General features: G+C 36.1%; 2 protein-coding genes and 1 non-coding gene across 4 annotated transcripts; 1 reads left to right on the forward strand and 2 right to left on the reverse strand.

Annotated features, from left to right (window-relative positions):
• The first annotated feature begins 647 nt into the window (after positions 1–647).
• LOC120267816 (protein downstream neighbor of Son) lies at positions 648–7,073 on the forward strand. Of its 2 annotated transcripts, none has more exons than XM_039275498.1 (15): positions 648–864; positions 1,083–1,236; positions 2,030–2,103; positions 2,185–2,326; positions 2,458–2,549; positions 2,647–2,812; positions 2,898–3,100; positions 3,541–3,755; positions 3,851–3,946; positions 4,966–5,087; positions 5,513–5,614; positions 5,703–5,812; positions 5,941–6,028; positions 6,304–6,503; positions 6,617–7,073. In XM_039275498.1, exons 2-15 carry the CDS (start codon positions 1,132–1,134, stop codon positions 6,822–6,824), a joined length of 1,923 nt encoding a protein of 640 aa, XP_039131432.1. In that variant the 5' UTR covers positions 648–864; positions 1,083–1,131; the 3' UTR covers positions 6,825–7,073. The 2 variants fall into 2 exon arrangements, with proteins under 2 accessions (XP_039131432.1, XP_039131433.1); XM_039275499.1 differs by having other exon boundaries at positions 1,094–1,236.
• Positions 7,074–7,368: 295 nt separating this feature from the next.
• On the reverse strand, positions 7,369–7,441 carry TRNAR-CCU. The gene has a single exon. It is a non-coding gene; the product is annotated as a tRNA-Arg (tRNA).
• A 130-nt stretch (positions 7,442–7,571) lies between these two features.
• LOC120267776 (protein FAR1-RELATED SEQUENCE 5-like) lies at positions 7,572–11,712 on the reverse strand. The gene is made up of 4 exons (XM_039275460.1): positions 11,482–11,712; positions 8,707–10,564; positions 8,453–8,640; positions 7,572–8,163 (listed from the first exon to the last, which is right to left on the reverse strand). Exons 2-4 carry the CDS (start codon positions 10,550–10,552, stop codon positions 8,113–8,115), a joined length of 2,085 nt encoding a protein of 694 aa, XP_039131394.1. The 5' UTR covers positions 10,553–10,564; positions 11,482–11,712; the 3' UTR covers positions 7,572–8,112.
• Positions 11,713–12,775: the final 1,063 nt, after the last annotated feature.

The raw sequence follows: 12,775 nt of genomic DNA on the forward strand, positions 1-12,775 counted from the left end.
GAGGATGGCGACGGTGAAGGCGTTAGCCGGAATGGGACTGCGACGGCGGCGGCGTTATCCGGGATGAGGACGATGACGTTGTGATTCTTTCTCCGGTTGTGACGACGAGACGAGAACCGGGACGACGAGATGGAGACGAGAGTCAGGGGCAAGATTTAGGGTAGCGGAATGAGGATGGCGAGATGGGGACAACGAGATGGGGGCGACAGCGACAACGACATTATCCGGGATGAGGACGGCAAGATAGGGACGGGAGTCGGATGGAGAGATTTAGGGCCTAATCTTTGAGTATTTTTCCATCTTTTTGTTTTATTTTTTTTTAAATAGCTGATTTTGAAAGAGAACTGTCAATGTTGGATGCCATGTGAGCCGTCACCTCATTCAGTTAAAGAATTCGGAAAATCTAATAGTAACATATAGCATTTATTTTGAAATTAAACTTTTTATTTTTTAAAAATATTTATTTTGAATATCCTCAGAACCTTTGGAATATCCCTCACAACCATTGGAACATCATGAAGAACAATTGAGCTCGACCCAGTTTAAATCCAAATCCGAGCCCAAATTGATCAAGCGCATTCTTGATTCGATCAAGTAGTCAAGTGGGAGGGCAACGTTGCGAATAGATTCGCTCGGGATTTCGCGAGGGAAAACGCGCGTCTCATTCCGAAAACTAAAATTTTTGAACAGGCCGCCCCCAATTCGCAAACCCTCTCGCACTCTTTCTCATCTCGCCCCCTTTTGCTTTTTGATCATCTTCTCCGATCGTGGCTCTCTCCGGCGAGATTCCTTCCCGTCGGCACGCCGATCGGGTCTCCTGTGAAGCATCAATCGGTTTCCGATCTCGGTTGTGGCGCATTTTAGGTATCTCGTGTGTTTCGTCTTGTTTTTGATTAGTTTCTCTTGTTCTTTTGATTTCATGATTCATTGCGGTTTATTTTCGATGTTTTTTTGTGTTTTAGAGCTTTGAGTTTTCATTTGTAGCTCCTGAGACTGAGGATTAGGGTTTGTGTGTCTGTGTGTGTTATGCTTGTGGATTGCGTTTTTTTGTTTATGATAAGGGTTTTGTGTGATTATTTTAGGGTTGGTGCAGATTGGGGAGAAGATATGAGTGCTTAGGATTTGGTTGGAATGGCGGAGGCAGTTGTTCTTGATTCTTCATCTCATCAGAATTTTCCATTTGGGCGAGTACAAGATGATGTGAAAATGAAAAGGAAGACTCCCTCGGAACTGAGGGTAACAGCCTAAAACTTACTTGTTGATTTGCATTTAGCTGAGCGCTGAAGAGTTTGCGGATTTATTATTTTGGCTCGTCATTGAAAGATTAGTTGTTCCACTATGTTTTGATCGACTACTGTTTTTTCCCCCTTGAAAATCTCATTTTTGATCTCTGTTTATTTTTGTGTGAAGTGTCGTTTTGCTGGAACTGGTCGAATTTTGTTATGTTAATTCTGACCTGTAAGTTTACTCATTTTTTGGTTGGAAAGGAATGGATTTGTTGTAGTTTCAAACACACAAAATCTGCCTGTTCTAACTGCTGCTATGGCAAGGAAAAACTCATAAGTTTGAGCAAATATGCAAACTTGCTATTCAGGGGGTTCTAATCAAAGATGGTCTAAATTTTAATGAAGCATTTTAATTTTGTGACCTTGCTGCTTGTTATTATTGGTATATTGGTAAAAAACTTCATTTTTTTTACAAGTGATGCTTGTAGATAGTTGATATAAGTGGTGTCACATTCGATCTGTGGTTAAGTAGGCTGAAAGGATCACAATAGACTCTATCCTGGGCTATTCAGTCATATATTTTAGCATTGAGATGTTTAAGAGATTCTATTCGAGTCATATGCTTCTCATATCAAGAATGAGTTGGGCAGGAAGCGACCTAGGAGTGTAATTTTTGTCATTCAATGGTCTTAAAGTTCTTTGATTGGCATCTATACAAGTTCCATGTGCAAAAGAGTATCAGGTTTGTATAAGTTTACTGCTGTAACAAATGCTTCTCATGCTTTTTTGTATGTATTTAACAGGCAGAACAGTTGAACCGACGGAGTGGTGTGATTGCTGCCAATGAGGAATCGGCTTCTTCTCTGGTTTCTGAGAGGTGTTCTTGTGTTGATAAAAGCAAATATTTATATATGTTTATATGTATATGTCGCCCCTGAAAACAAAAAATATTGGTCAGGGTCAATAGTGGTGCCTATGGGCTCCAGAAATCTACACAACCTAAGATTCCAAAATATATTGATACCCGCGTTGACGTGGTTTATCCTGTCAAAAAGTCTAGTGAGAGGTGTAGAATGCTTTATGGAAAAGAAAAGGCTAAGGTAAGACACCTTTTTAATTTAATTTTGCTATTATTTATGCCTTCGTTTGTAGTCTGTGTGGAGTCTATTTTGAAAGCAAACATCTTGAATGCAGTATGTCATATTGACATATACTTGCTTCTTGAAACCAGGAATCTGTTAGTGCCAGTGGCACATTTGGTAATCTGGATGTTGCACATGTTGAATCTAACTTTGCCACTAAGGGCAAGCCTTTGCTTCCATGGTACTTCCTTTATTACTTGTGGCTTGAACTGAACTGATGTATATTTTGCTTGTGGCCATTTTCTTTTTAAAGGTAATGATCTTCATTTTTGATGCAGTGAGAAAATCGGTGCTGCTAGCATTCCAGTTTGTCCAGACTCTTTCGCCAAGGATCAGTCAGACAAATGTTTCCGGAAAATGGAAAAATGCAGCCAGAGTGTATTACAAGATGTCATTGGACTCCATTTGGGAAGTGATAAACCTGAATCTTCAAATGTTAACATGGTAAATTTCAGAAGCATATAGTTTCTGTGGTTTTTACCTCTATGAAAACTGTTTAATCTGTCCCAAAATTTCATTGTTATTTTAGGAAAAAGCACTAAAAGGTTTAGTTGTTCAAGATGCTCCTGCCATATCTAATTCAGTTGCTGATTCTTCTGGAAAAGTTGGTGATATTCCTTCACTTTCTTCTGGGAAATTCTCTTCTGAATTTCATGTACAGGGTCATAGAATCCCTCTGGATTTTACCCTCAAGACAAACTTACGCTTGGTTTCATCATCTAGTGTGAAATGGTAATAATTTTTCCCCATTGTTTACTTTACATGCATTTTCTTAATTGTCAATGACCATAGTCTGATCAGAGATAACGAAGTATCATTGTGATAGTTTGTTGTTTGTTGACTGTTGAATAAGACATTTTTGGCTTATAGAATTGCTTGTTTAGAAGATACTTATCTGAAGGTTTTTTGTTTTTTTCTTTTAAAGGCAGGAAATTTTTTTCTAAGCATGCATGCACACACACACACACACACACACACACACACACGCTTGTAATTAGTACAGGAACTCATAGAGGCAACAATCAGTTTTTAAGTTAAAGTAAAACAGACCAAAATTTTGATTTGCTGTTCAATTTATTCTTCATTCATGTAGTAGAAGTGTGCATGTCCTTAAATCTGTATATAAAAAGAAAAGTGGCTATAGTCTAACTCCATTTCTGTTTTCTTTCTAGGTGTCATAGTTTAAGTGCAAGTCCTACTAATGTTGGTGTAAATCACTTCACTTATCAGTTTGGACGCAAGAAAGATAATAATCTTGGCTGCAATCCTGCACATGGTTTGTCAGATGATGCCCTTTTTTCTAATGCTTTGATTTCATGGGTGTATCCACAATCTTCTCTTCCGCCTTCTCTGATATCTGCAATGGCCATGTCAACTGTAAGGGGAGGTTTGTGAACTATCTCTGACTGCAGTGTTATAATTGTGAACTTGATTTCTTTATTGATAAAAAAGATAAACTAAATGCTGTTCTATTGCATGTAGAAATTGACTTCTTATCAAAAAGGCAGCAGGACTGGGAAGATTCATTTCAAAGTCTTTACTTCATGCTCCGTAAGGGCTTGTGCAACATCTTTTATGGTATTCACTTGATACTCCAAAATTAATTGTTTTTCTTTAATGATAGATGCAATTTATATCTGTTGGGAGGACATAGAGAATGTTTTGAATTCATTTTGCTAAACTTTTAATATGCTTATATTATGGTAAAATTGAGTTTAGTTTTTGAATATCTGATTGCTATGCACAAGTTCATGTTGAAACTATCGAAAGTCAAAGAGTATATTAGGATTTTATCTGAAGTTTTTTCCTTGAGATACCTGTTTGGTTTATGAAAATTTTATTCTCATAGCCCAATTATTATTCCTCCACATAAAAATGATGCAATCTTATATCTACCTTTTCTAGTTGATTGTTTAACTGCAAATGATTGTCAGGTAATTTTCTTGTATAATATAAAGAGAAACTTGGTGGAGTCTGGCTGTTCCATTGGGGTTTTCATTAGGGAGAAAGTAAGGTGATTGCTGGTGGATAGAAAGATTCGACATTGGATTTGTAGATATATGGACTACAGGGTCGTGATGTTTAGTGATTAGAAATGCAGCATTGATGATAAATTATGTCACTCCTCAGGTGAATGCTTATAGTTTGCTACTTTTACATATTATCTTTCCATTGAATGAATTTGAGCAATTGCCGTAGATAGCGGGCATGCTTTAGCCGCTACTCCATTTTAATGATCCATTACTAGTTAAATTTGAGTGAGTGATCTGGGGTTGTTGGATCCCCCACATATGCCTTGGACTATTGTGGATTAAGCAAGTTCAGAATAAAGGATTACTGAGAGCATTTAAAAGAATTATATTAGCAAGTTACTAATTTAAGGTGGTTGGAAGGGGTATTTAGAACACAAGAAAGTATACACAATAGATTTGTTTATGCTATAGGGTTTTATTTTTTGTTTGGAATGGTGCATACTGGATTTTCACTGTAATCTAAACATTTTCTTTTATTTTTTGTTCTGGTCTTAATAGATATGTTGCTTAGATATTTCTAAATCACAAGATGCTGAAATCGTACGTTTGGTTTATCATTTGCAGTTTATACATCACAGTTTGTTGTGCTGTTTGTTGGTGGAAACTTTATGGGAAAGAATAAACTCTCATGTAATGCTTATGTGTCACAATCGACATCTGGTTTGCGGTCCTTGTTGAGAAAGCATGTAAGGCTCTCTTTTGGTTTTGTCTTTCATAATTGAAGAAATGAATCATGTTATGTTTGACTTGCACTACCAGTTTGTTTGTTGCAGATTTAGCTAAGCATATACTAGATTTCTGTCAATATAAACAAGCCTGAACCATTGACATCAAATATTTGAATTTATTCTATATAGGTTGTTTTCTTAAATTCTGCGCTGGTCATGCCGAATATCCTTTGAATGCTGATTCATCAATCACAGCAGTAATAACAATAATCATTTGTTCATTTATTATGTTGTCACCGTTGTTGTTTTATCTCCATGTTTGTTTAAAGGGGTTTCTTGTTGTTTTGAAGTGCTTTGAGGCAAATCTGTTTTCTGCTGTAATCACCTGTTCCATTGGTAAGTTTTTTGCTGACAACTTTCAACATTTCTAATCATTGAACTAGGATATTTGCTTTTCCATGCCTCTTTGTCATGCGGAAGTAGAGCGAGCTTCTGAAGATGACCTTGTTGAACTTTCAGAGATTGAGAAGCGAAACCTTGGCCAGGTGGTTCTTTCATAGCTCCTTGTATAGTATGCTATTGGAATGATATTGTGGATAGTCTTTTTCTTATAATGGTGCTTTGTACATGCAGACGTTTCTGATTGATTCACTATCTGATGTTGATAACAGCCCTCGGTCTCTTCTGGCGTTTATTGGGAATGAAAATGTCCACAGCCTATATGATTTTGTTTTAAATTATAGGTATAATTTCATTAATACTTGTGCAACTATATCACTATATCTAACAAAATGGATCTTTTTGTCTCTCTTTTTTTTCCTCAGGGAGTCACACTATTTTAGTGTTTGATCATGGTTGTTCACATGTACAGGTTTTTTTTTAATTCTTTGACTGGTGCTGATGTTCCTTTGCTGTACTCACCTGTGCCATTCCAAAATGCTTCTCTTTCCATTCCACAGGTGGGTTTAATCAAATGCAACCCTCATCAGTTGTGACTATCACGTTTTTTTCTTTTTCTTTTTTTCTTTCTTTTTTTGGAATAATTTTACCAAAAGTTATTGTTGGATGACCTTGTATGTGTAATCATTTTACTGTAACGCTTGAGGCTAATTTGGCTCCACCATGACATGCAGTTTTTTTCCCTACATCTTGGCCATTCTATTTCTTAATGGTTTGTTTTGGAAAGCATTGGGTTTTCTACTTCACTTCTAAGCTTGCAGAGCTTATTCTGCAGGTTCGCTGTAAGGAGATGAAGAGGGCTGATCTAATCGTTTCTTCAGGTGGAATTAACAGGGAGGATATTGAAGCAATTTCAGGTTTATCATCTGCAGGTGTTTGTTATAGCATTGAAGTAAAAGATACAATCCTTCCTCCCTGGGTAGTCTGTAAAATCTGTGCGGCAATGAGCTCAGATGGAAGAAGTTATGAGACAAGGCATGCCTATTATTTTGTCAGCCTTTCTTACTGTGAAAATTCAAACCATCTCATTGTGTTCTTGTTTTGTATTCTTTCAGACTGATGGTTTTCTGTTTTCACATATCTTGCAGCCTGACAACTGATCCGTCTTCGCTCGGCTTAAATGCAGCCCTTGATCCTGTGTGTCTAAAATCTGAGCTGTCCAACAACTGTTCAAAAGAAAACTGCAATGCCTTCGGCATTCCAGAAGCTGTTCTATCTTCTAATCTTCGTAAAGCCTCACTGCGACACATCAAATTCACTAATGGTTCTCAGGTTGTTGATATCAATCTGATATAGTCGAAGGACTTAAAGGTCAAAAGCGTGCATTACATTTGTTTATGCAGAGATTGAATTTCTGCCTTGCCCTTTATGAGGATATCCTTCTCCAGTCTTGAAAGGGGATCGAGGGATATTGGCCATTGATAATGTTTGATAAGTAACTTTAAAAGCATCTACTCAATTACCTGGTTTGGTATAATTTGTCAAATGTATTGACACTTGGAAACAAGTTATCATAAGCTCAACTTGTTTGATTGACATTGTTTAGTGTTTACATACGCTTTTCGAGTTTCTTGTCTTAGAACTATTTTGTGAACAGGTTATGATAGCTATGTGAAAAGCTCAGGTACTGATTTTGGGGAACATTGTTATTAAATCATTTTGGGTGGAATTTTTTTCCTTGACATATTGATATGTTTTTAATTTCTCATTATTATTATTTTTGGATTTTTTATGATTTTTTCTATTCAACTTGTAGGTATATCTTAAATTAAAAGTAAGTATATCTTAAATTTAAAAAAAAGACACAGGAATTCCATTTTGGTGAGAAAAAAACAGAGGACGCGCCAGGTAGGGGTCGAACCTACGACTTTCTGCTTAGGAAACAGACGCTCTATCCACTGAGCTACAGGCGCTTCGTATGGTCAGGTTACTCTTTTCTTAAGTCAACTTATATCGTTCTACTTAAGAATCATCCGATTACTCGTTACTTTTACAATTAATGAAGCTTTCATTCTGAATATCAAAATGGCATGGACAACAAAATTGAGAATATGAATTCACATTCATTCTGAGAAAAAAACTCAGCAGCTATCAAGATTTCCTACTTTCCTCATAAGGCTATATACTACAAGACTTACAAAATGATTTCTGAAAATTGAAGCATCATTGAATAGGGATCACTTCTATGGTTCTGCTACCAAGAGATTCCCTTCAGGGGGATTGATTGCCACTGATCAAATGATCTACAAGTGTGCATAATTACTCGGTGTCACGCAATTTCGATAAGATATCGGTTTTTAGCTGATCAGAAAAGCACCTTCAAATGCTCTGCTTGATTCGTCATTCACTGAATCAATGCATCAATTCTGCTAATGTTCCACCAAAATTAAATGTTTTTGCTAAACAAATTATTTAGCTTCTTTGTGTTAGGGGGAACTAGAGCCACTTCTCAAATAGCCATCAGTTTTTGATTCTCCGGTTATCTTCCAACCTCATAACACTCTGGACTTTGACCTTACCATGTTGTCAAAACCAGAATTGAAATTCTGAAATTGCATACGAGCGTCTTTAACTGCTTTACAAATCACATTGGTGACCAAGTAGAGCCAAGCAAATGCCCCAGTAAATTAGTGACCTGCATGAGTATAAATGAGAATGAGCGGCTTTGGCCAAATAGAAGCACCGTCTTTCAGTAGTCAATGAGAAATGGTCATAGTACAAGTAAATCATAAGCATCGAATAAATGTGGTGACAACTTAATTATAAATTAGGTTATAATGTACTTAATTTTTGGAAGTTGATTTTAGCAAGAGGCATTTTTACAGTAGAATTTTTACCACAAAAACAAAAGAAACTTATCAAATATACTCTAAATCAGTCAGACATTAGAAGTGAACCAGTGAAGATATATGTCAGCAAAATACCTTTCTTTCGGGATCTTGTAAGGATTGGTTTGTCATAGCTTCATCTACAGTAATATCTTCATTGATGTTGATTGCATCGCGTTGTTCCCCTTTACCGGCACTTTTTTCAACAATAGCAATCTCAGCAAAAGCCTTTTGAAGTGCATCCTTTGCGGCCTTATATATCTCCACAGAAGATGTTCCCTTTTCTGCACATTTAATGGCATCATGACAGAGGTCATTGTATCTTGATATAATGGACTCATGACAATTACTCTGAAGTTCATCACTGCAGTCATCCAGCAACACATCGCTCTTGGCATTCCTTGTCCAACGCTTCAAGAAGTATTCTTCTGGAAGCATGTGAAGATCAACCATCAAGAAGACTCCTAAAACATGCCTGCACAAGATACCTGAAAATTCGAAGTGTTTACAGCTACAGCTGGCTGTCCCTTTAGCAGTATCGTAAGTGACAATGAATGATTCAAGAGCATCTTCATCTCTAGCGACAGTAAACTTGCTGATTGTCCCATCCTTGATTTTGTAAACACTATATCCTAAAGATTCGACGAATTCCTCCTGAAATTTCTCAAAGACCATTCTTGTGTAAGTTTCTGCTGCTTGTTTTTCTATGGGTGATGCGGTCTTCAGAAGTGGTTTGGTACATAATGTGAAAGAGTCAGCTTGGAGTTCTTCATCATATCGATTCTCCATGGACAAGTCAAACTGCGTTAGAAACACTTTCAACGAGGTTTTGGTATTGAAATACTTCTTGTAAAACTCATTCATGGTTTCTAACTTTTGTGTCGGAGACATCTCTGCGAAGAATGTATCTTTCATGTAAAGTGGAATCCATCTTTGACGGATATTGAACAGTGCTTGCAACCATGTGTTTTTCCGCAAGTCATACTTATCAAGGATTGATACCCAACTAGTCTCAAAACACCTTACAGTTTCAGACTCAATGACACATTTCTCCAGCTCTGCTCTCAAAGTAGGGTGTGCTGAATATACATGTGCTAACTTCTGTTTACTTCTACTTAAAATGAGCCACTTGCAAAATCTATGACAAGTGTTTGGGAAAACTTTTGCAATTGCTGCCGCCATTGCTCTATTTTGGTCTGTAACCAAGGAAACCGGAGGAGGACGCCCACCCATTGCAGCAAGCCACGTTTCAAATAACCAGATAAATGAGAATTCCGTCTCATCTATGAGTAAAGCACATCCAAAGATAACAGGCTGCAGATGATGGTTCACTCCTGAGAATGTAACAAAGGGCATCATGTACTTATTCTTTTTATATGTTGTATCAAACGTGACGGTGTCACCAAAGTAGCTGTATGCACTTCTTGCCCTGGAGTCAGCCCAAAAAGCATTGGTTAGACAGCTATTATTGTCAACTTGTATAGCATAAAAGAATGCCGAACTCTGTGCTTGCATTTTCTTAAAATAATCCAGAAGGCCCTGAGCATCTCCTCCTTCCCCGAAGGCATTCTGCCGGAGTAGTGACATTGCATCAGATGCCACTATGCTAATCTTCTCAGCAGTGTCGATGAAACCCCTTGCACGAAGGTAACCTACTCTACTACAAGTCCCAAGGTGATGGTTATGCGCCTTCTCAAGCTTTGTAACAACCCATCGGTTAGAATCTCGAATGACCTCCATCATTGCCTTGCAACCTTCCCTCATCGATATCCGCTCACGCTTCCTTGTGCCTTCATTGGTTGGCTTCTTTCGATACACACCTTCTTTTGAGCACACGAATCTTTTCATAATCAGAACCTCTTGGACACCTTTTGATCGCCGTGACCTTCCAACACGGAATGGAAACCCCAAACGTCTTGCATAGTCATTGTAAAATGTCTTCGCAGCCTCATCAGAGTCAAACTCCATGCCCAAGTATGGTTCTTGCTTAACATCTCCTACAATGGCAGTGACAAGATCTTTTGCTTCGGTATGTTCAATTGTTTGAGCAGAAATACTAGTTGATTCTTGGCCTGAGTTTCCGATAACTTGTTGATCAGTCTCTCCCGGGCGAGTATTGGTATCTAATGACATGAGACACTCAACATAATCTGCTATAAGCTCATCGCCTTCCGCTCTCGCACCCTCCATGAACATCGAATTCAGAGCCTATAAAACAACCATCAATCATATCTCCACAAAACACACTTCAAACTGATAAAATTTATTAAGCCAAAAGCAAAAAAAAAAAAAATTCTGATGACCAAGAAAAGGTATATACACATGCATCACACAAGCAAGCACAAAATAAGAACAAAAAGAGTCATGCACCCTTAACTATTTCGAGCTAAATTTACAACTCAAAATGAATTGAATTTGAATATCAATACACTAATTGATGAATTTGGAAGTCAAAGCAAAACAAGCACCACAAATTATCAATTAAAAAAAAAAGATATTCACAAAGTACAAACCTCAACAGGTGGAATGAAGGTGAGGCAAAAAGCTAAATTTCAAGAAATAGTACTGTCATTATAAGTGGTGTCCTGTGACCTAAACTAACAGCTAAATTTCAAATGCAACCATAGTTCATTGTTTTTCAAAGAACCAACTTTGTATTCAAATCAACTACTAGAGAACACTAAAACCACATTCTTCTGATATTAACTTCCATTCATATATATATATACACATTCTTCTGATATTAACTTCCATTTATATATATATATATATATATATATCTGAAGCCAAATTTAGTGCATGAGCAAACAATTTGGCAACCAAAAAGCATCACAACAACATAATAAACCCTAATTCCAACTAAATGAAAAAGGCCGTCCAAGAAACTCCAATTGAAGAAAAAGTAACATCCTGTGTCATTTCTCAAGTAAACAGACTAATTCAACAGCATCAACACCAAATGCTTCAAAAGATTTGATTTTTTTTCCCCATATTCTAACAAGAAATCGAAACCTCAAAATCGATTTTTTTATAGAATAATAAGGCTCCAGAATCGAATAAAAATAGAATAAAAAAATAATTTGAAAAAGAAATCAAAAGGGTGAGAATGAAGAGAATTTGCTCACCACCCTGTGAATCGGTGAAGGATCGAAAAGCAAAGTTGGAGGAATCGAAGAATAGTGAAGGGGAATCGAAACCCTAATTTTGCGGGAGAGAGGGAAGAGGAGGCGGAGATCCGGTAGGCCTAAGCTCACCGGCGGTGACCGGACCAGGGAGGTAGGAAAAGGAAAGGGGAATAAGATCACCGGGAGGTGATCAGAAAGGTACGAGGCATCGGCGGCTCCCTGAAACCTTATTCACACCGCGAATATCCTTAATAAAAAATTATAAAAATTAAATTAAATAAAACACGGAAAAGAAGAGGGAGAGAGGCTTGGCCCATGTGGGAAATATTATTTTATTTTATTTTATTTTTTATTTTAAAATTTTGAAAATGAATGTATAATTATTATAATTGACGAGCAAAATATATATTTTTTTTTATAATACTAGTATAAAGGATTCATTTTATAATGACTAATTTTCTTAAATATATTTCAGTTTTAGGAAAAAATAGTTTTGATAATTAATTAAATTAGTATCTTTATTTTTTAAATTATATCTTAGTTCATTAAAAATATTAGCTCCAGCTTTCTAAGTTTTTTATGCATGTACTCATGGTTCTAGTATCTTATCATGATCAACGAACACTAGAAATCCTCCCTAATGTAGCAATAGTGGAAAGATATGTGGAGATGAGTGAGAAGGTGGAGAGTCGAATCTCTCGACCATGCATTATTGTAGCAAAAAAAAAACGCAATAAAGTAGAAATATAGTACATTATTAAAGATTTATTATTAAAATTTTATTATTGGTGCACAATTGAATTTGTTGTCATGTTACTTGTAACATTTGTGTAAAAAAATAAAATAAATTAAATGTTGTCAAAAATATGACTGTACAATAGAGTAATAATAACCTAATATTAAAACTTAGAGTCGAATAATTAAAATATAAAAGATAATATCCTAATATATCTTCAATTGGTTCTTCTTCTTAATTGTTTTATATAGAAATTCCTAGTGCTTATTCTAAACTAACGCTTTACATTGTTTGGATTTGTTTAGGGGAAAAACCAACTAAATAACGTTTTTTGAAATAATTAAGCATTAAAAATTTTCTTTCCATGAATTTAAAAGATATTTTGATGATAAAGCTTCATAAGTTTTTTTTTTTCAGACTATAAGTATTGAAAAAGTAGTATATTTCATTTTACTTCAGCTACTATTTTTTTTTTCTTTTTCATAAACTTGATTCAAACACTCTTGAATATTAACGATGGTGTAATTTTTAAAATATTTATTGTAAACGATATTTTTT

Source organism: Dioscorea cayenensis, chromosome 8 (assembly GCF_009730915.1).
Source record: "Dioscorea cayenensis subsp. rotundata cultivar TDr96_F1 chromosome 8, TDr96_F1_v2_PseudoChromosome.rev07_lg8_w22 25.fasta, whole genome shotgun sequence".
Taxonomy (NCBI): domain Eukaryota; kingdom Viridiplantae; phylum Streptophyta; class Magnoliopsida; order Dioscoreales; family Dioscoreaceae; genus Dioscorea; species Dioscorea cayenensis.